General features: G+C 41.2%; 2 protein-coding genes across 2 annotated transcripts; one reads left to right on the forward strand and one right to left on the reverse strand.

Annotated features, from left to right (window-relative positions):
* Positions 1-1,410: 1,410 nt before the first annotated feature.
* Bbof1 (basal body orientation factor 1) lies at positions 1,411-9,397 on the forward strand. Its single transcript, XM_050164512.1, has 5 exons — positions 1,411-1,544; positions 3,450-3,943; positions 5,131-5,232; positions 7,608-7,682; positions 7,840-9,397. The coding sequence occupies exons 2-5, from the start codon at positions 3,483-3,485 to the stop codon at positions 8,012-8,014; spliced, it is 813 nt and encodes a 270-aa protein (XP_050020469.1). The 5' UTR covers positions 1,411-1,544; positions 3,450-3,482; the 3' UTR covers positions 8,015-9,397.
* Positions 8,352-27,882, reverse strand: Aldh6a1 (aldehyde dehydrogenase 6 family member A1). Its single transcript, XM_050164497.1, has 12 exons — positions 27,737-27,882; positions 19,950-20,009; positions 19,724-19,798; positions 19,395-19,556; positions 18,835-18,913; positions 17,007-17,309; positions 15,603-15,724; positions 14,290-14,479; positions 13,914-14,095; positions 12,327-12,506; positions 11,905-12,003; positions 8,352-10,231 (listed from the first exon to the last, which is right to left on the reverse strand). The coding sequence occupies exons 1-12, from the start codon at positions 27,785-27,787 to the stop codon at positions 10,127-10,129; spliced, it is 1,608 nt and encodes a 535-aa protein (XP_050020454.1). The 5' UTR covers positions 27,788-27,882; the 3' UTR covers positions 8,352-10,126.
* Positions 27,883-27,886: the final 4 nt, after the last annotated feature.

A 27,886-nucleotide genomic window follows, 5' to 3' on the forward strand; every position in this document is an offset into this window, starting at 1 on the left:
CTCATTACAGATGGTTGTGAGCCACCATGTGGTTGCTGGGAATTGAACTCAGGACCTTTGGAAGAGCAGGCAATGCTCTTAACCGCTGAGCCATCTCTCCAGCCCCTGGAAGAATTCTTTTTTTTTTTTTTTGGTTTTTCGAGTCAGGGTTCCTCTGTGGTTTTGGAGCCTGTCCTGGAACTAGCTCTGTATACCAGGCTGGTCTCGAACTCACAGAGATCCGCCTGCCTCTGCCTCCCAAGTGCTGGGATTAAAGGCGTGTACCACCACCGCCAGGCCCCTGGAAGAATTCTTAAGAAAATAAATTTCATGAAAAAAAAAATAGGCCATCCAGATATGGTGACACACACTTAAAATAATCCCAGTACTCAGGAGGCTGAGGGAGGAGCGTCACCTATTCTAAGCCAGCCTAGACTGCACAGTGAGGCCATTCCAAACACACCTAAAGTAGGGCCATTGAGCAACTTTATGGAATTGTCAGATTATATATATATATATTTATGTAATAACACTAGAGTGTGTTTATGTTAACAGTGAACCCCAGGTCTCGATGGTTTATTTCCTGTTAATGTAATGATGAGTCTGGCAGCTTTCTTCAGGTGGTGATGCAGGAACTTGGGCTGCTTCCATCTTGTACCTCTGTGACCGTGGAGTTCTATAGGTCATCGTATGACATGGATAGAGGAGGGCATGGGAAACTGGTGCCACATCACTGCGTGTGAGGTGCTAGAGATTGAAAACCAGGCGTGCACATCCATTCTACCACTGCACTACACCCCAAAGCTCCCTTCACTTTTTGAAATAGTCTTGCTTAATTGCTAAGGCCAGCCTTGTACAGGATAGGTGGCCCAAGCAGGCATGGACTTGTCAGCCTCCTGCTCAGCTTCCTGACCTGAATAGCTAGGATTAAAGGGATGCCACTATTCCTAGGGTTTTTTTTTGTTTTTTTTTTTGAGACAGGTTCTTGCTATAGCTCAAGTTGTCAAACAACTTGTACAATAGTGGCCAGCTAACACATAGATTTTTCCTTATTGCTGAGGAAGAACTTAGTCACAAAGTCACCATCTACCTATTGAGTAGTTACTCATAGGCTAAATTGTGGTAGTGTCATATGTGTCCGGTGTTCTGCTCTCCCCCAAACTCACCTACCCGGCCTAGTGGTGGTCAGTATAATGTTTGGAGGATAAAGCTGACATTGTTCTCTAGTACTTAGGCATGAGCCAGGTGTGGTGATGCCTACTTTTAATTCCAGCACTCTAGAGGTAGCGACAGATGGATCTCTGTGATTTTGTGGCCAGCCTGGTCTACATAGAGTAACCCTGACTCACCCTCCTGCCCCCCACCACATACAAGAATCTTGGGCCTATATTTTGGGTTCTTAAATCTACATATCTTTCAGGCAGTTGAACAGTGCCGGGAGAAATGTTTTCAAAGAGAACGTGTATCTTCACAAGGCGCTTACATACCACTTGAAGGAAGCTGAAGTGCGACAGAAAAACTCCAAGAAGTTACAAGAAAGTCATTCCTGCCTTTTACACCAAAAGGTTCCCACTCTCATTTAGATTTTCATTCTTTTTTTTAAGAATTATGTTGGTAAATACCAAGAATCGAGCATAATAATGATAGATAAGGTAGTAGTGCTGTTTTCCTTCTGTCTTGATAATTGTATTATTTGAAAAGATTAATTACTAAATGACTTTATAGACATGTTAGGCATTATTTTGCAAATACATCAGAAATAAAAACATAATTCTTACCCTCTCCTCCTCTAATACCTTAGAATACTCATTTGGTTTTGTTTATTGTTGGATCCTAAATCATTTAGGAATTAATTTGTCTGTAACTGACCTCACATTAGTGGTATCACAACATAAAGCATCCTAAAGGAAGCTTGAAGGGAAGCGATTCAGATCAGGATTGTCTTCTTTAATTCTCTGTAGCATATTGGAAAAAGTATTTTTATTTTGTGTGTATGGTTGTTTTGCCTGTTGTATGCATGTCTGTGCACCATGTGCATGCAGTGTCTGTGGAGGCCAAAAGAAAATTTCAGATCCTATGGGAATAGAGTTATAGACAGTGGTGAGCTGCCATGTGAGTGCTGGGATCCAAACCTGGTTCCTCTACAAGAATAGCAAGTGCTCTTCTTTACTGCCAAGACATCTTTCTTACTCTTAAACATTTTTTCATTTTAGTGTTTGTGTATGTTGAGTACCCTGTAGCCAGGGTGGCTGACAAGAGACCTAAAGGTTACTCCAGACAACAGGAGGGAAGATAAGAAACAAAAACAAAGCAACAAAAAATGGCTCTGTTAAAAATCTTGCCAGGTGTCCTGTTTCTTCTATCTCAGCTGGGTGGTGATGGCACATGCCTTTAATTCCAGCCCTTGAGAGCAGAGCAGATGGATCTCTTGAGTTCTAGGCCAGCCTGGTCTTCAGAGAAAGAGTTCAAGGTCAGGCAGGGCTACACAGAGAACTCTTGTCTGGGGGGAAAAAAGCAAGCACCCCCCCCCAATTCTCTTATATTGCAACCTGTCCTTTCTGAACTGCAAGAGACCCTGGAATTTTCAACTGACTTGAGGGAGAGAGAAAATGGACATTAGGATAGACAACTAGGAATCTGCTACAGTTTTCTTTATAGACTTTCCAGTGGTTTTGCACAATTTTATTGATTTTAATAATATGTATCCTTGTAAGAATTATAGAGGGGGACTGAAGAGATGGCTCAGTGGTTAAGAGCACTGCTCTTCCAGAGGTCCTGAGTTCCATTCCCAGCAACCACATGGTGGCTTACAATCATCTCTAATGAGATCTGGTGCCCTCTTCTGGCAGGAAAAAAAGGGAAAAAGGAATTATAGAGGAAGTTTGTAAGTTTCCTAATTAATAAAATCAGCTGATTGCTTTCACAAGCCTAGGCAAGGATCTAAAGATGTTTTTCTGCCCACAGAGATATCAAAATAATTGCCTCAGCCTAACATGAAGCTCAGATCCCCTTAGGTAACAGAACATATTAAGGGAGGCTGGAGAGATGGCTCAGTGGTTAAGAGCACTGGCTCCTCTTCCAGAGGTCCTGAGTTCAACTCCCAGCAACCACATGGTTCCATGCAACCATCTGTAATAGGACTCAATGCCCTCTTCTTGTGTGCAGGTATACATGCAGAGTACTCATACATAAAATATGAATAAATAAATTTTTAAAAAATTATTGAGGGGGGCTGGAGAGATGGCTCAGAGGTTAAGAGCATTGCCTGCTCTTCCAAAGGTCCTGAGTTCAATTCCCAGCAACCACATGGTGGCTCACAACCATCTGCAATGGGGTCTGGTGCCCTCTTCTGGACTGCAGGCATACACACAGACAGAATGTTGTATACATAATAAATATAAAAACATTATTGAGGGACTTTTAAGTTCTAGAATATTTAAAGAAAAAAAACCTTACTTTCTGTTTTTTAGGAAATCAATGAGCTATTGGTTAAGGAAAAGATTATGCAACTTACCCAGCAGAAATCACAAATCCAAACTCTTCAGAAGAAGGTGGTAAGCTTGGAGAATGCTCTGACCTATATGACCACAGAGTTTGAGGCTGAAGTTTTGAAACTGCAGCAAAAGGCAATTATAGAGAACCAAGCAGGTCAGGTAGAAATTGACAAGCTGCAGCAGCTTCTTGAGATGAAGGACAGGGAAATGAATCGAGTGAAGAAGCTCGCTAAGAACATCCTGGACGAGAGGACAGAAGTGGAACAGTTCTTTCTCGATGCTCTATACCAAGTGAAGGAGCAGATTCTCATCAACAGGAAGCAATACAAGCAGATAGCACAAGCTGCTTTCAATTTAAAAATGAGATCAGCATGTGAGGGAAGAACGGAGTATCCCAAAATCAGGACCTTTGATGGCAAAGAGCACAGCACCAATAGTGTGAACCAGGATCTCATGGAGGCTGAAAAATGGTACTAATGGCACTGTAATATATTGTCTTTTCGTGTCCTTGTTTTCTTATCCTTTAAAAAGAAAAAGGGAGAACTCAGTAGGTCCTAGCACAGGACAGACAGAACTTCCTGGCCAGGGCTACAGCCTGTCTTCTTTCCTCTAGAAAAGAGCAGATTCAGTCTGTTGGACAGATTTTGTAGTAAGCTACTTGAGGACAGGAACTGACTTATCTTCATAGTCCCTGTGCTTGGCATAGTGTGTAGGCTGTGTGTGTTCTTAGCAGCCATCCCCACTTTTCTCATGACAGACATTTGTAAAGGTGGCTATTATTATTATTATTATTATTATTATTATTATTATTATTATTTTGGTTTTTCAAGACAGGGTTTCTCTGTGGCTTTGGAGCCTGTCCTGGAACTAGCTCTGTAGACCAGGCTGGTCTAGAACTCACAGAGATCCGCCTGCCTCTGCCTCCCGAGTGCTGGGATTAAAGGCGTGCGCCACCACCGCCCGGCCTTTTTTTTCTTTCTTGAAACAGGGTCTCTCTATGCAGCCCTGGCTGCCCTGGAACTGTCTCTGTAGACCAGGCTAGCCTCAAACTCACAAAGGTCACCTGCTTCTGCCTCCCAAGTGCTGGGACTACAGGCATGCACCACCACATCAGGCTAGTTTAAACATTTTTAATAAGCATACTTTTTCAATTCCTTTTATGTTATTCCTTTACTATTTTGAGACAAAATTAATAGGTAACAACAACTATATAACTTTTAAAAAATAAATATAATTCTTTGTAGTTAACTACTGTCATGCAGAAATGTTCCATGGATTGTAGGGCATTCAATCCATGCCCCTACATCACTATTAACCAAAAGTCTCAAAATTTCCAAATATCTAAAGATTTACTCCTACCATAGAAAGTGGGATGTCCGAGGCAGCTTAGACTGTATCAGAGTTTCTCTTCAGCACTGTAGTCTGCCCACTGTAACCTGCCAGTTCAGATCACAGTACTTCACTTCATGACAATAGAACATTTTGCATTGGCCAGCGTGCTGATGATCCTTTTCAAATTATTATTTTGTAATGTGCACAGTTGGCTTTGAAATCATTATATATTATCTGGTCAGTTTGCTTTGAAATCATTATATACTATCTGGTCAGTTTTCTTTGGTCACATTTTTCACCTTTTTTTTTTTTTTTAATTTTTCAGGCCAAGTACTCAAAACAATGTGGATATTAGAGATTTGACCTGGGAGCAAAAGGAGAAAGTCTTAAGATTGCTCTTTGCAAAAATGAATGGTTTTGCTGCGAGGTAATTTCCCATTCTTGTAATGAAATGTCAGGTTATCAAACCTAGAAGCCACATGGGAACAATGACTGTATTGCTATTGAGAATTACAGAAATACATTAAAGAACCAGAAAGGCTTTAGCTACTTGCTCAGTTGTTGCAACTCTTATAAACAAAGACTGGGAGATAAACGATTAAACACAAAAACTAAAGGAGATGTGGAAATGGGAGAGAGAAAATAAATCTCAGACATTTAAGGTGATGCTTCCTAAGGATCACTGATGGGCTGAATGGCAGGCACCTTCAGGGAAACTTTTTTTTTTTCAAAGACTTATTTATTATGTACAGTGTTCTGCCTGCATGTACATCTGCAGGTCAGAAGAGGGCACCAGATCTCATTACAGGTGGTTGTGAAAAACCTTGTAGTTGCTGGGAATTGAACTCAGGATCTCTGGGAGAGCAGCCTGTGCTCCCAACTTCTGAGCCATCTCTCCAGCCCCACCTTCAGGAAAACTTAACTGTTGAGCCTACATTGGTTTGCAGAGATGAACAAATTATTTTAGGCTGATGTTTTTTGTTTTGTAGCAGAGTGTCATGTAGCTCAGGTTGCTTCTATCTCACTTTGTCACCAAGGCTAGTCTTGAACTCCTGATCTGCCTCCACCTCAAGTTAGAATAGTAATAATTAAGAACTTAGTAAAAGTTCACAATTGACTATAACTGTGAATTCAACAATAGTCTTTTGTAATTGACCTACATAGAGTATAAACAGTAAACAGCTAAAATAAATGACTTAGCAATCACTTAGGCACTATTAGTGTTTTACTAAGGATTTCTTTCATATTTAACTACTAGAGTATTTATTGTTGCCACCATTTGAATATGTATATGCTATTTTCTTCACACTTGCATAAGTCAAGTTTAGGAGTGGCGTTTGTGACTTTCTTGAGAAGTCAACATATGATATTCTTTATTGTAGGGGGAGTTTTCCTGTATCCTGGCAGGTGCCCCCAAATAACCACAAGAGACTTAATATAAATTATGAATGCTTGGCCGATGGCTCAGGCTTATTATTAACTAGTTCTTACAACTTAAATTAACCCATTTCTATTAATCTATGTATTTCCATGTGGCTTGTGGCTTTACCTGTCCTCAGCATGTCTTGCTCTCTCTGTGTCTCCTGGTGACTCCACTGACTCTACCTTTCTTTCTCCCAGCATTCTCAATTTGGCTGTCCCACCTATACTTCCTGTGTGGCTACTGGCCAGTCAGTTGTTTATTAACCAATGAGAGTACTATATCTTCATAGTGTATCGAAGGATTATTCCATAGCACTTGATCTCTATAAGCTCACTCATTCAGAATAATGAATCAATTACATTCCTGCACTTTCTGAAGTATATTGCGCCTGTTACCACTGGCTAACTTCTGTGTCCTGAGGGTCTGTGTGTGTCTGTGTTTATATGTGCCCTCAAGTCGCTCTTTACCCTTTCTGTATGTTAACTTGGGTATTATTGGCTCAAGCTTTTCCTTTGTCAGAACTTTCTTGATCTTCACAATGAAGACAAGATTCCCCAATCTATATAATGCCTCTTATCTCCAGAGGTTGAAGAAGGAGGATCAGGAGTTCAGTTCATCCTTAGGTTCATGTTGAACTGGAAGCCACTCTCCCTATCTCAGAACAACCGAAAACCATTCACTTGACATAAATTCTTTTTTGTTGTTTAGTTCCCAGGATCTACCTGTATCCTCCTCCAAATGCTAGATTTGAACTCATGTCTTCTTGCTTTTGCAGCAAGTACTTTTACCCACGGATCCACTGTGGGAAGGGAACGTCCTGGGTGTTTGATCAGTTCTCTCATTCAGCCTCGCTGTTAGTCATTACTCACTGTCCATGACATGACATGAGGACCTCCATTATGGTTCTCTCCATAGATATTTGTTTCTGGAATTCAACATGTCTTAACTCTAAGCTATTATATTCCATTACTTAATATATCACATTTTAGCCAGGCAATGGTGGCGCATGCCTTTAATTCCAGCACTTGGGAAGCAGAGGCAGGTAGATCTCTGAGTTCAAGGCCAGCTTGGTTTATAGAGTTCTAGGACAGCAAGAGCTGTTACACAGAGAAACCCTGTCTTAAAAAAACAAAAACAAACAAAAAACCAAAACCAAAATAAACTGTATGTTTGCTTATATATATTTATTTATATGTATTTTTATATATTTGTTTTATTTATATGTGTGCATATATATATATATATATATTGTGTGTATAAAACTCATTCTTAAAATGGAAACCTTATCTAACTGAAATTTGACTCATTTTAAGGGTATTGAAATAGGAAGGGCACAAGAAGACATGCCTCATTTGTTTATTGATGTTTATCCATCACAGGAAATACAAGCAGAGCTCTAAGCCTCCTGTTCCAGACCATATTATTCCACACAGTGAAGAAATGAAAGAAACTGGGTAAGAGTTCTCCTGCCAGAGTTATGAACAAAAGCCTGATCTCAGTGTCCCTTGTGGATATTTTATAGCTGGAGTTAAGTGAGAATGATTTAGCAAGTCTGTTGTTCTGAACCAAATTCCATGTATGACTGTTGACAGCACTATTTTGTCATTGTAGGGATGAAATTAACCTTCCAGATCAAACCTTCATCACCCAGCAAGCTCCAGTATCAGACTCCAATAAAACGATGTCACCTGGTGTTATTTCTAAAGGATTACAGGACTTTGACAGAGTAAGGAATCTGCTATCTAATCAGACCATTGTTACCTTTCACTATAAGATGTCTGGCTAGTTCACAGTTCTCTACTACCCAAGCAGCTCTTAAGGAAGAGACCATAGAAACTTTTATAACAATGTCCATACTAATAAGGCATATTATATGTACCTGAAGAACCTATAGATTTCTTTCTGAAATAGGCGGCTTAGTCAAAATGTGTATTGCATTACTGTTTTCAGTGCTGGTGAATGAAGCTTTGTGCCTCCCTGTGGAGCTAACCCTCAGCCCTCCTGTCTTTATAGGAGCACAGACAGAATATCCTTGCAGTTCTTGGCTTTGGGCATATACCAGACACAGAAATCACTGTAATCTGGAGAACAAAGGAAGAAAAAGACCATTTTTTCCCAAGGGCTTTTTTTTTTCTTAAGGACTTTTTATTTGTACTTGGTTATTCATAATCAGTACATAATCTGACAAAACTCAAATGAGATCATAAAAGAATAAAAAGGAAAATGCTGGTTCTCTGTTTTAGTGATACTAACCTGAATAGAACTGTAGATTTCATCTAAGAAACAAACTCTTTGAGCATAAGTAGCTGCCCAAATCAGTTGATTCTAATTAAAGTAACACAATTTTGATTAGTCGGCAGTTTTTAAAAGCACTGTCCTTTATATATAATGAAAATAATTAGATTTTTTTGTAATTAAATTCTGTTTGGAATTTAGATAATAACCACTTTTCAACCCAGCCCAAAGTTGTTGGATTGAATTAGGTATGAACTATGTTTTATAAGAAAACACAGGGTGTTATAATCACAAACTACAAGTTTCTACTTGACTTTAGGATGGAAAACAAAAAATCTGAGTTGTATTTTGTTAAAATGATTGAAGGTTCTGAATTCTACCAGATGAGGATACCCTAATAATCTTATGCCCACAGAGTAGGAATTTTCAAGGTTTTTCACCACCTTTATTTTAACTCACCAAATAACCCGGTGGACCAGAGCAGCACTGTCCACGTGACTGTACAGAACAGAGGAAAATAAATGATCGGTACCACAGCTCACTCAGCACTGAGGATTAAGCTAGCAGAGCAAGCAGCCGTCTAGTTCAGAAAGCTGGGCTTCAGACAGGTCAGACAGCCAGAAACTACTCTATTCAGCACAGAAGCCTCTTCTGACTTAAGGTTTAGATTATCAGAGAGGCAAGTTGAAAGACAGTTGAAGAAGTGATGGCCAAGTACTGTCAAAGCAGGGAAACTTGTAAGTTTCTTGTAGCCCAATCGATTATTCTATCTGAAAAGATCTTTCATTAAAAAGTATCAACTAATGAGAAATGCTGGCAAAAGAAAGAATAACACAAAATTTGGCAAATAAAAAATAGGTTAGGCACAGAGAAACCCTGTCTCGAAAAAACCAAAAAAAAAAAAAAATAGGTTAGGCTTTTTTAAGGCAAAGAATCTTACCCACTTTCATGATTGGAACATTCTTTGATTTCTGGGTAAAAAATAACTTGCAATATAATTTTTCTAAGGATTTATTTGCATCTGTATTAATGGCTAGAGTATTGATAATGATTGCTGAAGCGAACCATGAAACATGGCACACATAACAAAAAGCTAACATATTGTTTGCGTCCTGAGGTATCTTTGAGAAGTATTTTAAGAAAAGAATATGGACAATGATAGAATTAAGTGGTTATGAATCAAAACAAGAAGAAAGTGGCATTGAGCAGAGAAGCAGCAGTTGTCACAATGTTGGGATGAGAGAACATAAAGTGTGAGAATCGATGGAGGGCTGTGTTTGAGGCTCAACCTGAGGGTGAACTGTTACTTCCTATTTCCCTATCCAAGAGTTCTTCCAATTATTGGGAACTCTGTCCCTACACTGGCATTCCTTTCCAAGTCATCAGAAGAACTGTTAGAAGACAGTTCTCAGCTCTCACTCCAGGTAAGCATTTCACAATTACAAGTTACCTCCAGAACAGAAGTACAGAGAGCAAGTGCAGACAGCACTGGTGTTTCCCTGCCGTCTCCCTATTACTTTGAAGGGACTAGCAGTTCTAAGAAAGAGTTTAGTTGCATCATATTCCATTATCATGGATCTGATTTGAGCAAAGATGGCAAGTGAAGGTGGCCAAGAATGACGGGAAATGACTCAGATTGTATTGAGTCTTGAAGAACTTGCTTCTAACGCCCCATGGTAGGCATGACTACAGCAGGTGAGGAAAGAGTAGCATCCTCTTCTTTCCACTGAGATGTGATAGTCTTTAGCTGAGTGTAAAACTGGATGCCCTAAAAAGGACAAAAAAAAAAAAAAAGTCAGTGTATACTTCTAGGAGTATATAACTTCAAATTAATTTTGAAGGTGATGCTAACATACTCAGGCTCCTATTTGAGTGATTGGTGCAACAAAATCCAATGTTCATGAGACAGTCTACTTAAAACAGTTATGGGGGTGTGGAGAGATGCTCAGCTATTAATAGCAACTCCGCTCTTGCAAAGGACCCAGGTTTCATTCCCAGTACCCACTGTAACTCCAGTTCCAGGGGAATCCAACACCCTCTTCTGGCCTCTGTGAGAATCAGTTACACACACAGTACACAGACATGTATGTGGGCAAAATACATACATACATACGTATACATATATATATGTGTGTGTGTGTGTGTGTATAAAATTAAAACAACCCTCTCCCAAATAAAACCACATTTATGGGGCTGGGATATAGCTCAATTGGTAGAATGCTTGTTTAATATGCATGAAGCCCTGGATTCAATCTCCAACATGGAATAAACCAGGCATGGTATGACATAACTATAATTCTAAGATCCAAGAGGTAGAGGCAGGAGGATCAGAAGTTCAAGGTCATCCTTAACTACAACAGTGAGTTGGAGACCATCTTAGGATATATAAGACCATGTCTCCAAAAAAATAAATCTGGGGAGATGTCTTTGTGGGTAAAGCAGTTGCCACATTAGGACCTGAGTTCAGATTCTCAGAACCTTTAAAAGTCAGGTGCAGTAGCAAGCTTCAATAATTCTGTGTGGTGAGATGGGAGGCTCTCTGCAAGCTCAAGGGCCAGCTAGTCTGGCAAACAACAAGGAGTCAAGATGGCAAGGGTCGACATCCAAGGTTGTCTTCTGACCTCCGAATGGATAGCCCTTCCCATCTCTCACACAAAGAATTAAATAATAAAAACACTTGACATAATATCTGCCACACACTAAACAGTCAAACCTTAGACATCATTAATATACTAAAGCTAGAATTTTAAGCATAAGGGTATCAAAGCAGAAAACTAAGTGATGTAATCTTGTTAACTTTTCAGGCCACTCTATTTCCAAGCTAAGAAGCAAGGTCAACAGACTTTGCTCAAATCCTGCTTCTACCCTTTACTATGGCTAACTCTTGAGCCCTGTCTGTGATAATGTTTATACTACAAATACCTTTTATTGATGTTATGAGGAGAAACTGAAGTAACATGGTAAAGTTACTGGTATTAAGCAATTTCTATTTCTAGTAGTCAGTGATAATGTACTATAATCACTTTAGTGGCAAACCTAAAATAGTGTACAGATTCAAGACCTATGTTTAATCCCACCCCACTTAATATATGGATAATTTATTGTATAAGAATAAGCTCGAGGATCTTTAAGCCAAGACATGCTAAATGGTCAGAGGTCAGATGTCATTCAGATGACAGAGGGTCACAGAAAAAGGAGATGATCTATACAGAGGTTTGGATTTCCTTATACTCTTTTCTCTGAACCTACTGCCTTGAGTTACTCATGAAGAGGGTTGGCAAAATTTTGTTAACTTTTAAATCTTTTTTTAGGGGCCTATGAAACAGAGCAGAAAAGATGATGCCACAGCAGCTGCCAGCCGGTCCTTCCTTATGTAATCTTGCTCTGAAGATGTTCAAGAAAGTTTCTCAAAGGAAAAGAAAATTCCAACTCAAAAGTTACCTGTTTGCCGTAGAAATTGGTGTCTCCCCTGAAGGAAGATCGAGAGCCAGTGAAAGAAAACATTGGCAAAGGCACTGGAATGGGGACATTCACGCCCACCTAAAGAGAACAAATGTACATCAAGTACTGATCACAGCTCAACCCACAGAGAGTCCATATAGAAGCACAAAGACTACAGAGACCAATTTTATTTTCTCTTTGGATTTTAGATTTTGCTTGGTTTGGTTTTTTTAGAAGTAGCAATTTTTGAGTAGTCATCTTTGCACCCTGTGCTTCACCCTAAGAATTTTTATTACTGAGGAAAGGATGGGGAATTATGGGCAATTAAAGGTGCAGTCTTCAAACAAGTTGCAGCTGACTGATCACTGTGTACTGTTTTGTCCTCTTAGTTATAAGAATCTTCAAAGACTCCATTCACAAACCTGTCCGACATCCACCATGTGAGAATATTTCCGTGCAGTGGCTCCATTGGTGGTGAAGATGGCAGTTCCATTTCCATATGGGTTGTCATTTACAATCTTGATGGCTTCATCCAGTGTGTCTGTCTCCAAAACCACAAGAACTGGGCCAAAAATCTCCTCTTTGTAACAGGTCATACTTGGCTGTCAGGAGAGATGGATCCAGAAAGAAGTCAGCCTTTTAAATTGAGTACTTTTGCATTTTTGGCACCCTGACTCCACAAGCAGCTTTCGGGCTAGTAATCTTCCATCTTCTCTTACTTCTGTTCAAAAGGCAGAAACTTTTGGCACTCCCATCATATAAATATCTTGGAATTCTTGCATTCTTTGCTGTTCAGTGCCCTATTTCAAGTTCAAGACCCATTACTAGCTTCCTTTTTAATACTTGTACAACTTTTTTCATACGTTGTTAATGAAAGTTACATGAAAAGTCATTTTTATGAACAAACATATATTAAGTACACCAGAACTTTTCTAGAAACTCCTTGCTGAGTGCTCTGTAACCAAACACCCATTCTCAAACTCATTCCTTTGCTTTCAAATAAGTCTCCAATTTTGATCCTGGGTTTCTAGTTAAACATTCAAAACAGCCTTCACCATTATATCTAGCCAACTGTGTGTGTTGCCAATAAGTTTTTCCTCTGCTGTTCTGTGGCAAGGAACTTCAACCTGTGATCTTTCAGGGTTAGTGAGGATATACAACAAAAAGCCTGTTTTTTTTTTTTTTTTGATGAAGCTCAATTTCATCATAAATGTTAGCTGAGAGACTTTCAAACTTTGACATATAAAATTGATTGATGATCTCTTTTTTTCATTTTAGTAAAGATGAAATTAACTTTTGGGCATGGGGTAAGATAGTCTATAAATCCTAGGTAGTTAATATATTGAATGGGGCACTACGGTAGCTATGAGCAAGTGGGGAAGGGAAATGTAACACAAAGGGTTTTAACTACTGCCTGTAGGCCAGATGTGGCAGCTGCTTGTTCTTATACAGCCCACAAGCTAAGAATAGTTTTTACCTTTTCTTTAATGGTTAGGAAGAAATTCAGAAGACTATTTCATGACATAAAATTATAAAGTCCAAGTGTATGTCCATAAATAAAATTTTACTGGAACACAGCCACAAACTTGTGGTTGATTTGTACTGTGCACCAGAATAACTGTGACAGACTCCTTTTCGCAAGGCTGAGGATATTTCATCTTCCAGGGAGAGTCTGCCATACTGATTGGTTTTGTGTCATCTTGACATATTCCAGTCAGCTGGGATAAGGGAACCCTAATTGAGGAATTACCTCCATCAGACTGGCATGTGATTGGAACAAAAAGAGATACATCCTGGCTTCCCCTAGGTGGTTTTTAGTCATGTTTTATCACAGCAATAGAAAGCAAACCAGGACATGTGCCATCCATTGTAAAGAGCTCTGGTTGGAAGTCAGGGAGACTTATTTAGCTTTCAGACAGAATAACTGAGCAATCCTGGCAAGAGTTATAGTCTTCACCTCTAAGGTGTTCTCAGCTTTGGAATTTGTGAAATAATCCAGAGTTGTTTACCTTGACATTGGAGATGATGGTTGGGCCAACAAAGTTACCATTTTCATAGCCTTTGACTTTAATTTTTCGCCCATCCAAAAGGATGGAAGCCCCCTCTTTTGTTCCACTGTCAATCAGACGGCAGACTCGCTCTTTGGCCTGGGGGGTGATGAGAGGGCCAAGATCAGCTCCGGGCTGGTCTCCTATAGAACAAGCAGAAGGGTCCAAGGTTGATATTAACAAAAAATTTGCTGAAATAGCTCTGAATGACAAGTAGAGTTCAAGAGAGGCAGCAGTAGAAGAGTACAGAACGGCTCCCCTGGGCAAAGCCAATGCCAGATCTAAGAAGTTAGTGCCAGGGAAGCAAAGTCTAGTTACCTGGCAGGTGACTGGTTACCTGCATTGACTCGCAGATTTTTGGCACGCTCCACCAGCTCTGGCAGCCACTTCTTAGCTTCTCCTACAAGGATGGCTGTTGAAAGAGCCATGCAGCGTTGGCCAGCAGCTCCAAATGCGGCACCAACCAACTGGTTGAGGGTGTTTTCCTTATTGGCATCTGGCATGACTACCCCATGGTTTTTGGCACCCTAAAGGAATGCGAAAAGTGGACAGGTCTTCTTAGCTAAATTAAGTTAAACCAGAACTTAGGCAAAGAATATGATATATAAAATGAGAATTTAAGGAAAGACTGTATCTTTTGTTATTTTGAACAAAGATTAAAATGGCTTTTTTTTTTAAATTTTGCAGTATTGGAAATTGAACCTAGGTCTCATACATGCCAAGGAAGTGTTAGCCACTGAGGTATATCTCTTTTTTTTAAACATTTTACTTTGAGACAGAGTCTCACTGGGTTGCCAAAGCTAGTATTAAACTCACTCTGTAGCACAGGCCAGAGACTATTTTTCATAGTGCTGAAGTCTAAGCAATACTAAACAGGGCTCCATTTATTTTAATATCCTTGAGAAACTGGTATGTATTTATTTAGGTCAAAGCCATTTACAAGATGGTTTTGGGAGCGGGGAAGCTGTTACTTTCAAATTGACAAGAGACTAGTAGAAGCTGGGCAGTGGTGGCGCACACCTTTAATCCTGGCACTCAGGAGGCAGAGGCAGGAGATTATCTGAGTTTGAGGGCATCCTGGTCTACAGAGTGAGTTTCAGGACAGCCAGGACTCACAGAGAAACCCTGTCTCAAAAAACCAAAACCAAGCCAGACAAAATAATAGTAAACTACAAAAGTAAACTATGTATTATATGAGGACATGAACCTAATGTGACCCAGTCCCTTTCCAGCCCCTTAACAAACTGGTTGTTGTAACGATAAATAGCAACAACAGTAATAAAGATAACTGTATCTTTATCATATTTTTAAGCCATATCAATAATAGTTAGAGTATACTTTTAAAAGAATCAAGAAAGAAAGTCTAGAAAGAAAATTTGGCTGTTAATGCTAAAGACTAAAGAATTTGAGTAACATTTTTGAGGAAGAATATGTCCTTTGTTACCAAGAGTAATTGTATATGATAAAAGATGGTCACCACAACAGAATTAAACTTCACAAGGTTCGGGGACTAAGGGGAAGACAGTCAGGATGAAGTGACAAATGCTGGCTTCATGGGACATGGATGAGTGTCCTGACTACTGAGGACAATCCCTAGCTCTTCCATAGACACACAGCCAAGCTTGAGGAGTGAGGGGAGTAAGAAATTACCATATTGGCTTGAACCCTCTTGCCATTTCTTGACCCTCTTTCAAAGATGTACTCTCCTGCCTGGTTGGAGCCCACAAAGCTGATTGCTTTGATGTCTGGATGGTCACAAATAAAATTTACAGCTTTAAAAAGAAAATAAATTATTACCATAAAGAAGCCTGTAGGCTTATCAACACAGCAAATCACCCCTTTCCCAGACTGTGAATTAACATTCAAACATATCTACATGGAAATCCCACTGTGATGTGCTCTTATTTCATGCAGAGATCCACTGGCTTCTGTCTCCCAAGTCCTGGGTTGACAGTCATGTGCCTTCACACCTGTCTTTAAGTTACAAATTCTATTTGTTATTTATTCTCATTAGTATTTTAGAAACACTTCTAAATGGAAACATTTCTAATCTCTGAAAGTCATAATTTCTTTAAACGTTATTTTTATTATTGTGTGCCTGTGTGTGATGGTTTTGATGATGTGTGTGCCTCTGTGCATGTAGACATCAGAGGACAGTTTTGTGGAATTGCTTTTCTCCTCCCACCTTTACATGGTTTCCAGGAATCTTGTTTATTTACCAAGTGCCTTTACATGTTGATCCATTTTGACAGCCCATAAGACTACAATTTCTATTTTTCTCAAATAAAATAATGTTCTTTCAAAACTCAATTCTTTCATTTTATCCTTTAAGAATATGTTATGTCTAAGATTCTCTGATACTTAGACCTTCATGCAAGAGGTTCTGATAGGGTACACTATTTAAAAGTAAGAATCAGAGCCAGCCTTCCTGATTAGACATATCCTAATTTTCCTGGTTTCTGGTAGTGTTACTTAGAGCAAATGACTTAACTGCATTCTGCCTTCATTTTCTCATCTGTAAGATTAAAAATAATACCTCCTTAAAGGGCTGTTGAGATAGTAAACAAGAAAATGAACTTTCTCTTTAATCTTATCTTTGTCTGGTCCTAGTCCATTTTTCAGGTATCCTAACATGTAGTATAGAGTAAGGAACACGCTACTACCTAGTTACTTTAACCCGTCCTAATGGCAAGACGGTTAAGATACATGACCTTAAAACATGGAAGTGACTACTAGTAAATCCTCCCTTGCTAATTTCCTCATCCTCGAATCCCCAATCACGGAGCTGGAGAGATGGCTCAGTGGTTGAGAATGCGTCTCATTCTTCTCGAGGATATGAATTCAGTTTTCAGCACACATACTGGGCACCTCACAGACACCTGAAACTCCAGCTTCAGGAGAGACAATGCCCTGATCTGGCCTCTTTGGGTACCCAATATATGTGACAGACACACAGAGAGTCACATGCACATAAATAAACATTAAAATTACCAACCAATACTGAACACCTTCATCCCTTCGGGAGTCAGATAAGTAGACACATAAAAAAGCTACCTTCGTGCTGTCCGTGGATGATGTTCAGAGCTCCATCGGGGGCACCAGAATCCTGAAGCAACTTAGCAAGAAGCATAGTTGCTCCAGGTACTCGCTCTGATGGTTTCATTAGGAAAGTATTTCCACAAACCATAGCCATAGGAAACATCCAAAGGGGGATCATGGCAGGAAAATTAAATGGTGCAATGCCTGCACACACCCCCAGAGGCAGCCGGTAGGAATAAAGGTCCATGTCTTTGGTGATAGATGGCATGGTCTCTCCCAACATGAGGGATGTCACACTACAGGCATGCTCGACCACCTCTAGAAGAGAGAAGACACAGACTGAATACTACTTAGCTTTGTTATGTTCTATCCAATTCTGAGAATACGGGGTGGGTCAGACCAGTGATTTGGCCTTCCATGTGGGGAGATTAGATAAACAGATTCTCTGAGTGTGTAAGAAAGACAGTGCATATGTTATGAAACATCATTTGAGCTTTAAAAAAAATCCCAAGGGGCTGGAGAGATGACTCAGTGGTTAAGAGCACTGACTCTTTCAGAGGTCTTGAGTTCAATTCCTAGTAACCACATGGTGGCTCACTACCAGCTCTAGTGGGATCTGATGCCCTCTTCTGCCAAAAACGTGCACATGCAGATAGAGTAATCTCGCATTCTTAAAATAAATATATTAAAGCCCCCTGAAACCCAGTATATTAGTCTCAAAGGTACCTAACAAGTATCGCCTTTAAAAATGTTTTTAAAGGTATTGCTTAGTGTGGTAGTACACACCTTATAATTATAGCACATGGCAGGATGAGGTAGGAAGACCATAGATTAGAGCCAGCCTTGGCTACCTAGTAAGTTCCAAGGCAGCCAGAGAGATACACAGTGAGCCTCTGCCTCAAAAGACATAAAACTCTCGTGGAATAGTACTTAAACTATGTAAAAATGTGTTACATTTGTTTATGCTGCAGAATATTTAACTATGTAAAGTGGTGTTATATTTCTTTATGCTGCTTTTTTTTGTTGTTGTTATTGTTTTTTCGAGACAGGGTTTCTCTGTAGCTTTGGTGCCTGTCCCAGAACTAGCTCTTGTAGACCAGGCTGGCCTCAAACTCCCAGAGATCCGCCTGCCTCTGCCTCCCGAGTGCTGGGATTAAAGGCGTGCGCCACCACCACCCGGCTTATGCTGTATTTATTTAATGATGTAAAGATGTATTACTTTGCCTGCCTAAGGCACCTGATTGATTTAATAAAAAGCTAAATGGCCAATAGCTAGGCAAAGGAGGGAAAGGCAGGGTTGGGTTGACAGAATCAGTGGGAGGAAGAATCTAGGCTGGGGTGGGGGAAGAGAGAGAGAGAGAGAGAAAAAGAGAGAGAGAGAGAGGGAGGGAGGGAGGGAGGGAGGGGAGGGGAGGGGAGGGAGGGGGAGGGGAGGAGAGGAGAGACACCTGGGATCAGCTAGCCAGGCAGCTGCCAGTCAGCCAGACATGGAATAGGACATACACAAGGAAAGAAAGGTAAAAAGCCCCAAGGCAAAACATAGATGAAGAAAAACAGTTTAAATTAAGTTATAAGAGCTAGTAGGAACCAAAAAAAAAAAAAAAAGAGCTAATAGGAGCTTAAGATAAGGTCAAACATTCATAACTAATAATAACTCTCCATGTCATAATTTTGGAGCCGGCAAACAAACAAACAAAAACAAAAAACAAATCAAAACAAAGGAAAAAAGATACCACAGGATACAAGATCTACATAAAGAAAGAATCAACCTCCCTACTCTGGGGTAAATCTCCCACTGTCTTTTGACCTCTCCCACAAGTCCCAGTAGGGGCTCCCAGCTTACGAAGGCCTCGGAACACATCTCCTTCAGCATCAGCTAGAGTCTTCCCTTGTTCCAGTGTGATTAACTTGGCAATTTCTTTCTAGAGAGAAAACATACACATAAAAACCAATCCAAGGCTGTTCCTTTATTTACTCACTTTCTTGATAGTGGGAATATACATCATGATTTTGTTGTTGATGATGCCGATTTTTTTTTTTGAGACAAGATCTCATGTAGCCCAGGCTAGCTTCAAACTCACTTTGTAGTTGAGGCTAACCTTCAACTCATGATTTTCATGCCTCCACCTACCAAGTGCTAGAGTTACAGGTATGAACCACCTTGCCAGGCTCAATCCAGGGTCTTGTTCATGCTCACTAAGCACAAACTCTACCACTGAGCTCTGCCCCTATTTTCCTCCAAGGACAGACAAAACTGAGAGAGAAAACTCATGAGGTCATGAGGGAAGGGGCCATGATCAATGTCCTCCTGTATTGCAGAGTTACAGGACAGCTCAACAAGTCTTTGAAGAGGTGACCAATGTATCCTAGGAGATAGGCTAGAAACACCACTCAAGTCCTTACCAGGTTTTCTTTAATAAGTTGTTGATAGCGGAGCAGGACCTGCTGACGGCTTAAAATGGACGTGTCTGCCCATGCAGGGAAAGCACGTTTGCAGGCTGCAACAGCTGCATCCATTTCCGCTCTGGTGGATTGAGGGACCCGACTGATGACCTCATTGGTAGCCTGAAAAGAAGCCATCACTTATTGCCAGTGCCTCACCTTCCCCACATTGATCTACTCACAGAAGCAACACTGTGCTTTATAGGAGAGTCCCAAAGCCACCCCCCACAGCCCCTTGCTCCCCAAATTCTGGGCTAGTAGGTTTAAGTCCCCAAAAAAGTTTTGCTTACTGGGTTGTGGATGTCAATCCATTTGTCACTTTTGGATTCAACAAATTTCCCATCAATGAAGAGTTTTACAGTTGGCTAGAGGAAAAAAAGATAAAACACACAAATTTCAATAAAAAAAGCTCAAGGCAAACTAAGAGTTTTTTGATCACAGTCATATGAACAGAAAATGCCTGAAAATTACACGGATTCCTTCTCAGAAGTCTATTTTAGAGCTCAAAACACTCACCACAGACGACGAAGAGAAGGAGGATGCTGGGTACCATGTGGAGCTTACTTTAGAAGAAACCTATGGGATTAAGAAGGGTCTGGTAAATGCCAGGTGCAGTGGCACATTAATCCCAGCACGCAAGAGGCAGACAGGCAGTCTCTGTGAGTTGGAGACAATCTGGCTACACAGTAAAACCCTATTTTCTTTCTTTTTTTTAAAATTGATTTATTATGTATACAATATTCTGTCTGTGTGTATGCTTGCAGGCCAGAAGAGGGCACCAGACCTCGTTACAGATGGCTGTGAGCCACCATGTGGTTGCTGGGAATTGAACTCAGGACCTTTGGAAGAGCAGGCAATGCTCTTAACCTCTGAGCCATCTCTCCAGGCCCCTAAAACCCTATTTTCTTTTCTTTTTTTTTTTTTTTGAGACAGGGTTTCTCTGTGGCTTTGGAGCCTGTCCTGGCACTAGCTCTGTAGACCAGGCTGGTCTCGAACTCACAGAGATCCGCCTGCCTCTGCCTCCCGAGTGCTGGGATTAAAGGCGTGCACCACCATCGCCCGGTATAAAACCCTATTTTCAACAAAACAAAAATCTGATAAATGTCAGGCCTTGGTGGTGCATGACCTTAATCCCACCACTCAGGAAGTAAAGGTCGGAGGATCTCTGTGAGTAGCTGGCTTGGTCTACAGAGTGAGTTCCAGGACAGCCAGGGCTACACAGAGAAACCCTGTCTCAAAAAACAAAAACAAACAAACAAACATACAAAAAAGAACCCCAACAACTAACCAAATAAAAATCCTGAGAATAGGGGCTGGAGAGATGGCTCAGAGGTTAACAGCATTGTCTGCTTTTCCAAAGGTCCTGAGTTCAATTTCCAGCAACCACATGGTGGCTCACAACCATCTGTAATGGGGTCTGGTGCCCTCTTCTGGCCCGCAGGCATACATACAGACAGAATATTGTATACATAATAAATAAATATTTTTTAAAAAAATCCTGAGAATAAACTAGAAGACACAGAAAGTTATGGAAACAATAAATCATAAAGATCATGTTCCGGAGCTGGGTGGTGGCGCATGCCTTTAATCCCAGCACTTGGGAGGCAGAGGCAGAAGGATCTCTGGGAGTTCGAGACCAGCCTGGTCTACAACAGCTAGTTCCAGGACAGGCTCCAAAACCACAGAGGAACCCTGTCTTGAAAAACCAAAAAACAAACAAACAAACAACAAACAAACAAAAAAAAGCAAAGGCAGGTGGATCTCTGTGAGTTCGAGGCCAGCCTGGTCTACAAGAGTTAGTTCTAGGACAGGTTCCAGAAGAAAAAACGAAAACAAAAACAAAACCAAAAAAAAAAAAAAAAAAGAATGTCCTGCAATTCCAGGGAACTCTTGATTTAAAGAATTTTTTTAGTCATTATATTTTGCAAAATACAGTCACCACAAATCTAACAAAAGTACTTAATATTTCTAAAGTAAGCGTTGAAGACAGAATAAATCAATGTTAATGTAATAAACCATAAATAATATTGTCTATAGTCAATGTGGATACAAATTAAATAGTAATAAAATGTAAATATATATTCACATACTTGAAAACAAATATTTATCACACCTTTACTTTCATTAGCCCCAAATTTGGTAATTACTCAAACGTCCACTATTAGATAATATGATCAAAGTGCATATATATGAAAGTATCGTAGTAGAACCCATTTTTTATAGAATATATGTTAATAGTAAAATTTTAAAATGCAATTGTTGAGTATGGAGATGCTCTTTAGGAAGCCGAAGGATCATACATATATTCAGTGTCAATCTGGACCCTGTTCTATGGGGGAAAAAATGAAATAAAACATTAGATGATTTCACTTATATAGAACTCGGTGCTAAGCTAGGCGGTGGTGGCGCACGCCTTTAATCCCAGCACTCGGGAGGCAAAGGCAGGTGCATCTTTGTGAGTTTGAGGCCAGCCTGGTCTACAAGAGCTAGTTCCAGGACAAGCTCCAAAGCTACAGACAAACCCTGTCTTGAAAAACAAAACAAAACAAAACACAAACAAACAAAACTTGGTGCTAGCAGCTTATCTATAGCACCATCAGATCCATAGTTACCCGGGGTGAGAGGAATAGCAGTCAGGAGAGCTAAAGGGAAAGTTTTGGGATAATAATTATTTTTATTATTTTGTGATACTTTCACAGGCATTAAGGCTTACCAAATGCTATATGTAAACTATGTACAGATTATTTTGTGTCCACTTCACTTTAATGAAGCTATTTGTTAAAATGGTATAGGTACCTCATGGCAGGATTATATGTTGCTATTTTGTAGGTAAAAAATCAGGGAACTCGGTGGGAAAGAGACAGAAATCTTTAATAAATAAATAAATAAAATCAGGGAACTAAGGAGGGAGATTCAACTATAATGTTAAGTCTCATATTGTCCCTCTAAACATATTCAACATATGCTACAAAAGTTGACTTAAGAAACATTCAAGCAATAGGAAGCTGGGATGGTGCCTTCTTTGTCCGCTGCTCACTCTTGCCTCTTGACAGCGTGCTTTATGACAATGGTCCCCTTGGCCACTGCACACTTGCACCAATAGAGAGTTTCATTTCTGTACTACACTGTGTGTGTGTCTCCCTTGCATTCTTTTGATGAAGATCACGAGGACCAGGGAGTTGGGGAGAGCAAAGCAAAATCCCAGTGACCTTTCGGCTTTTTTTCTTCACTGTGAGATCTTGGATATTCTTCTCTTAATTATCTTTACACAACTCTCATCAACTCTTCAATCTGCTCCAACCTTCATGACTAAACATCAGTGACTTTTTATATCCTTCTAAGTCCTCCTTAGACTTGGCCTCACAGCAGACGTGACAGGGTTCATTACTCTCATCTCTTGAAGTCTTGTCACTTGTCTCTACGCCGCCCTGGTGTCTAATCTACTCCCCACCCCCTTTTCCCTTTGTGTCCACTCCCAGTCTCTTTTACTGGCTTATTCTCATCTTCATGGACAGTACATCAGTTGCCCAAGGCTCAGCCCTGGACTTGCTTTCTTCTTGTTCTGTACACACTCTCCCTGAGAGACTCCAACGACTCCAGTGGCCTCGTTAGGCTCTGATCATCCCCACGGCTGCAGTTCCCAGCCAGACTTTTCTCCTTCAGGTAGACCATGGAACCATTTTCATAGCTGAACTCCTCCCTTTCCTCCCACCAGTCTGCTCTACTTCCTACAGCCCACCTACCTGAGCAAAGGGTCCTTAGTTACCTGGCTGACCATGTCACCTCATCACCTCCCTTTCTCTTATCAGTGAACTAAACCTGTCCTGGCAATCTATCTTCCTAGAAATCTTTGAACACACTGCCCTCTCCTTTCTTCACCCTGTCATTTTCCAAGTCATTACCATGGCTGTCTCTCAGATTCCAATAGTGGTTTCCTAATAAGTCTCATAGTCTCCAATCTTACATATTCTGAATCCAGTTGTTCCTTTCTTCCTTCCTCCCTCCTTCTCTCTGTTTTTCTTTCTCTCCTTCCCCCCCCCCCCCCCCCCCCCCCCCCCCCCGTCTTTTCTTTGTTTTTGAGACAGCATTTCTCTGTGTAGTCCTGGCTGTCCTGTAACTCATTCTGAAGACCAGGCTGGCCTTGAACTCAGAGAGATACAGCTGCCTGCCTCTGCCTCCTGAGTGCTGTGATTAAAGGCATGCACCACTATTCCCAGTTCTGAATATAGTTTCTATTCCATAATCAGGGGGTCTTTCTTTCTCTCTTTCTCTCTTTCTTTTTTGGTTTTTCGAGACAGGGTTTCTCTGTGGCTTTGGAGCCTGTCCTGGAACTAACTCTGTAGATCAGGCTGGTCTCGAACTCACAGAGATCCACCTGCCTCTGCCTCCCGAGTGCTGGGATTAAAGGCGTGCGCCACCATCGCCCGGCCCAGAGGGTCTTTCTAAGAGAAATTAGGTTAGACTACCCGCTTATGCTGAACTCCACCGGGAGTGTACCTCAGAGGTAAAGTAACAAGCATGTACAAGTTCCTGTGTTCTTCTCTCAGCAATGCAAAACAAAACAGCAAAACAAACAAATGAACAAAAAACATAACAAACAAAACCTCCAGTGGCTTTCTGCTGCCCTTACAATCAAGATTAGCACCCCGGTGCTGTTCAGAAGACTGCGTGCGTGCGTAGTACTTCTGCTTCCCCAGTCTCATGGTGCAAGCACTATTTCCTCCTTGCGCTATAGTCCAGCCTTTCTGGAGTCGGACATTATCCTGCTTCGCCTTCTGGACAAGTTCTATCTTCTTTGCTTTTGTCCATCTTGTCTGACTCTGTTTCATTCCACTTGCCTGGTTCATTCTTTACTCCCCCAGGTTTCTAGTTGGCCATCATGTCTTCTAGGAAGTCATAACCTCGGGTATGGGGTAAGCACCTAATCGTGGAGTTCATAAGGCACCCAAATTCTTCCATTTTTCATTCCACATTACAGGATGGCAGCTTGTTTAGTTACTAAGTGTCTCTCTCTTTAGATCACTAGACCATTGTGTCCTCTGCCCCTAGCCTAATCCCTCTACCAGACTGAGGATTTGTTACTATTTCACAGACTCAAAGGATGAATCCTTCTCAAGCAATAATTTGTTGGTAATATTGTTTCATGCGTTCTCCCTTAAGCATAAAAAGTGCACGCGCACGCATCAGCTAATTTAAGCATTTCAGGTCAGTTACTTTTATGTTTTAACCTACACAGTCTTCCTCATGTAAAGAAGATAAAGCAGAAAGTACACCCACTATCATGAAATATCACCATGTAGTTTTTGCAGGGTCAGACCTCATATCTGTTTCGCATTTCCTATGAAATACTCATTAGCACCATTCCTGAAGAAACTAGCCTGACTTTCGCTCTCTAGAGCAATGGTTCTCAACCTTCCTAACATTGCAACCCTTTAATACGACTCTCTCATGTTGTGAACTCCAACAACAAAATTATTTTCATTACTACTTCCTAACTGTAATTTTGCTACTTTTAGGAATCATAATGTAAATGTCTGATAGGCAGGATGTCTGACATGTGACCCCTGCGAAAGGATCGCTCAATGCCAAGGGGTCATGACCCACAGGTTGGGAACCACTGCTCTAGATACTAACTCCCTACCTTCTGTTTCCTTTGTCTTCTCCCCTAGCTTGTGCTGACTTAGACCGGTTGAGTTTGGGATTCATTTCCCTACACCCTTCAGTGCTCTGGAAACCTCCAATTGTCTGGCGCTTTCCTTGCATTACAGTTGGGAGTATGTTCAAAGTCTAGGACGGTGTAAAGGAAGAAAGGCCTGCCGAGGTCTAAGTCCTAAATTCTCAGCTCCGTCAGTTACTAACTGGGTGAGCGTGGGTCAGTGACCTGAAGTGTCGGTCAATTCACTTCACTGCGCTTTCAATTCTAATCCTCACAGATATGCTGAAAACTAGAAAGTAAGTTGAGTTAGGGTTAAATTTGCAGATTGGCATGGCATCAACAAGGCAGGTCACTGGGTTTCATTAAGACTGGTTTTGTTTAATCTCTGAATGGGAAAGATAATATCACACAAAGCAGAGCATTTAGGCTAAGTTCTACTAGTCCCCAAACAGAAAAGATAGGCCGAATATTTAAATTCACTGAAAACTCACTCATTACTTTGTATGCTAGCCTAAAAAAAAAATTAAAAGCCCCTCTGAAAACATGAGTTTGATCCTTCCTAGTTTCTTCTGACAGTCCTCTGATAGTCATGGCTGTCAAATTTAGAAAAATTTTTTCTGTTTATTTTTCTTTCTTTTCCCCTTTTCTGGTACTAGGGATTTAGTATGTTACCCAGGTGTTTTGTTGTTGTTGTTTTTGTTAAGTTTCTTAAAAATTTTTGTGTATATGCGAGGGTATGCAACATGGATGGGTACAGAAGGCAGCAGATCCCCTAAAGCTGGGGTTAAGAGACAGTTGTGAGCTACCCAGTGTGGGTGCCGGGAACTGAACACAGGGTCTCTGAAGAGCAGCAGGTGCTCTTACTTATCCTTCGAGCTTTCTCCAGCTTCCAGTTTTACTTTTTAGTTTAGAAATTACTTTTTTCTCAGTTTTTAAGTAACTATTTACAAAGTAATAGGTTTCATTACAGCATTTTCAGGCGTACCATTAGACGATGCTGTTTGTCACTTTCGTCTTCAACTGACCTCCTCATCTCCCCTCTTGCTCTCTGGCTGATTCCCTTCCCAGGCTGGTTTTGAAGCAGTTTCATGAAATTTTCCTGTGGCAGTTTCTCCAAGAGTTGGCCTTGTGTACATGAGCCACCACGGCCATTCAGATGAGCCTCTATCAGAGTGTCACGTTACAGTAACCCCTAGTTGTCTAGGAACTAGTTCTGGCCTTTCCTCAAGTCAGTTCAGAGGTTTCTTCAAATTGGTTTTTAAAAAGAAAAAATCTATATCTGTTTAAAAAATAACATGCGTGGGAAGAGAGATTCTGCTCCACTGGTGATGGGCTAACAATGAACGGGGGTGGGGGCAATTTCTATAAAGGATTTTAAGAGGTTGGTAATGGAAAATGCGGACTGCAAATGCTGTCTCTCTTACTAGAAAAAGATACCAGAATAGAACTAGGGAGTGGAGTCATGCCAGCCCTCTATGGCCTCCAACCCATCCTCCACACTGGCCCATTAAACAGCACATCCAACCCTGAACTTCTGGTGACTCCACCGATAATCTAACAAACACACACATTTCTGCAGTAGAACTCATAGAAACCTGATGAACAGAAATAAAATTTTATATAAGTGCATCAGCATAGAGGACCTTCCCAGGCTGGATGCATAAGGAGACAATGTTGCTAATGCAGGATTATGAATCTTGCCAGGAACATAGTAAATCTTGCTTCATATTCTAAGTCCTTGCTAAGGTGCAAACACAGAAGAGGCTATACAAAAGCTGGGATCACAGGCTTGAAGCTTCTGTAATAGCTCTATAGCTGCCCTTAGGCTGGCTTCTGCGGGGTTCCCATCCCAGTCTGGCAGAGGGGAGGGTATGCTGGCACCTGAGGAGCTGGCTTTGGGAACGTGTTTTCCTAGGCTTTCATTTTCTACCACCTGTTTGGGAAATGTTCAGTCTTTTGAACGAAGCAGTATTAACAATGTGCCCTTATTTAACTCTAAAAATTAACTCCGTTTAACTTTGCAGAGAAAGTTTAACCTGACCCCAGAACTTGTGAAACACACTAGGAACCATGATAGTTTGTGAAAACAGCTAGCAAAGGGCTGCCTTTGATTTGAAAACCTAGGGTACATTTATTTCTAGGCGATTCAAAGTTCCTTCGCTGACCCTCGTTGCAGGTCCCTAGTGAGCTCCCCCGCCCCCTTACCTCAGATTATTAACAGAGGTCGGATGGGGGAAGGGAGGCTCCTGGCAAAGAAAAGTACTCTATAAAAGGTGACCAAAACGGGGAGTTCCTGGGGAACAGAGTTAGCTGGTGCAGAGGTAAAAGAGAGACCTTAGCAGGAACCAGAGAGAGAAAGAGGCCAGCTAGTGACAGCAGGGACTGAGCTTAACGAGAGGTGGGTGGGTCAGAGCCAGAAAAGGAAAAGACTCAGGAGTGAAAAGACGGAGCGCCAAGCTTGACGCTCCGGGGCTGGATCCAAGGCCAGAGACGGTACAGAGTGGCAACCCGGACCCACGGGTTTGGTGGAACGAAGGTCTGCAAAGGAGCTGGGCCACTAAGTTTGTCCGGCAGGAGCATGGTTTAGAGTCGGGCCGGTAAGGACTCATTCCTAACATCACGGTCCCTCGTCGCCACCCTCACTCGCCTGCAGGATCCGGGTCCGCACTGCTGCCGCTGCCGCCACCGCCGACGCCATGGCCCACCAGCTTTTCGGCCCAGTTCTCCGAGTCTGGGGCTGCCAGTGCGTCCGAGAAGTCAAGCCGCTAGGCCACGCCCACCACAGGTCGGGCCTGTC

This window comes from Alexandromys fortis, unplaced genomic scaffold, assembly GCF_014885135.2.
Source record: "Alexandromys fortis isolate MF-2015 unplaced genomic scaffold, M_Fortis_MF-2015_v1.1 scaffold_159, whole genome shotgun sequence".
Lineage (NCBI taxonomy): Eukaryota > Metazoa > Chordata > Mammalia > Rodentia > Cricetidae > Alexandromys > Alexandromys fortis.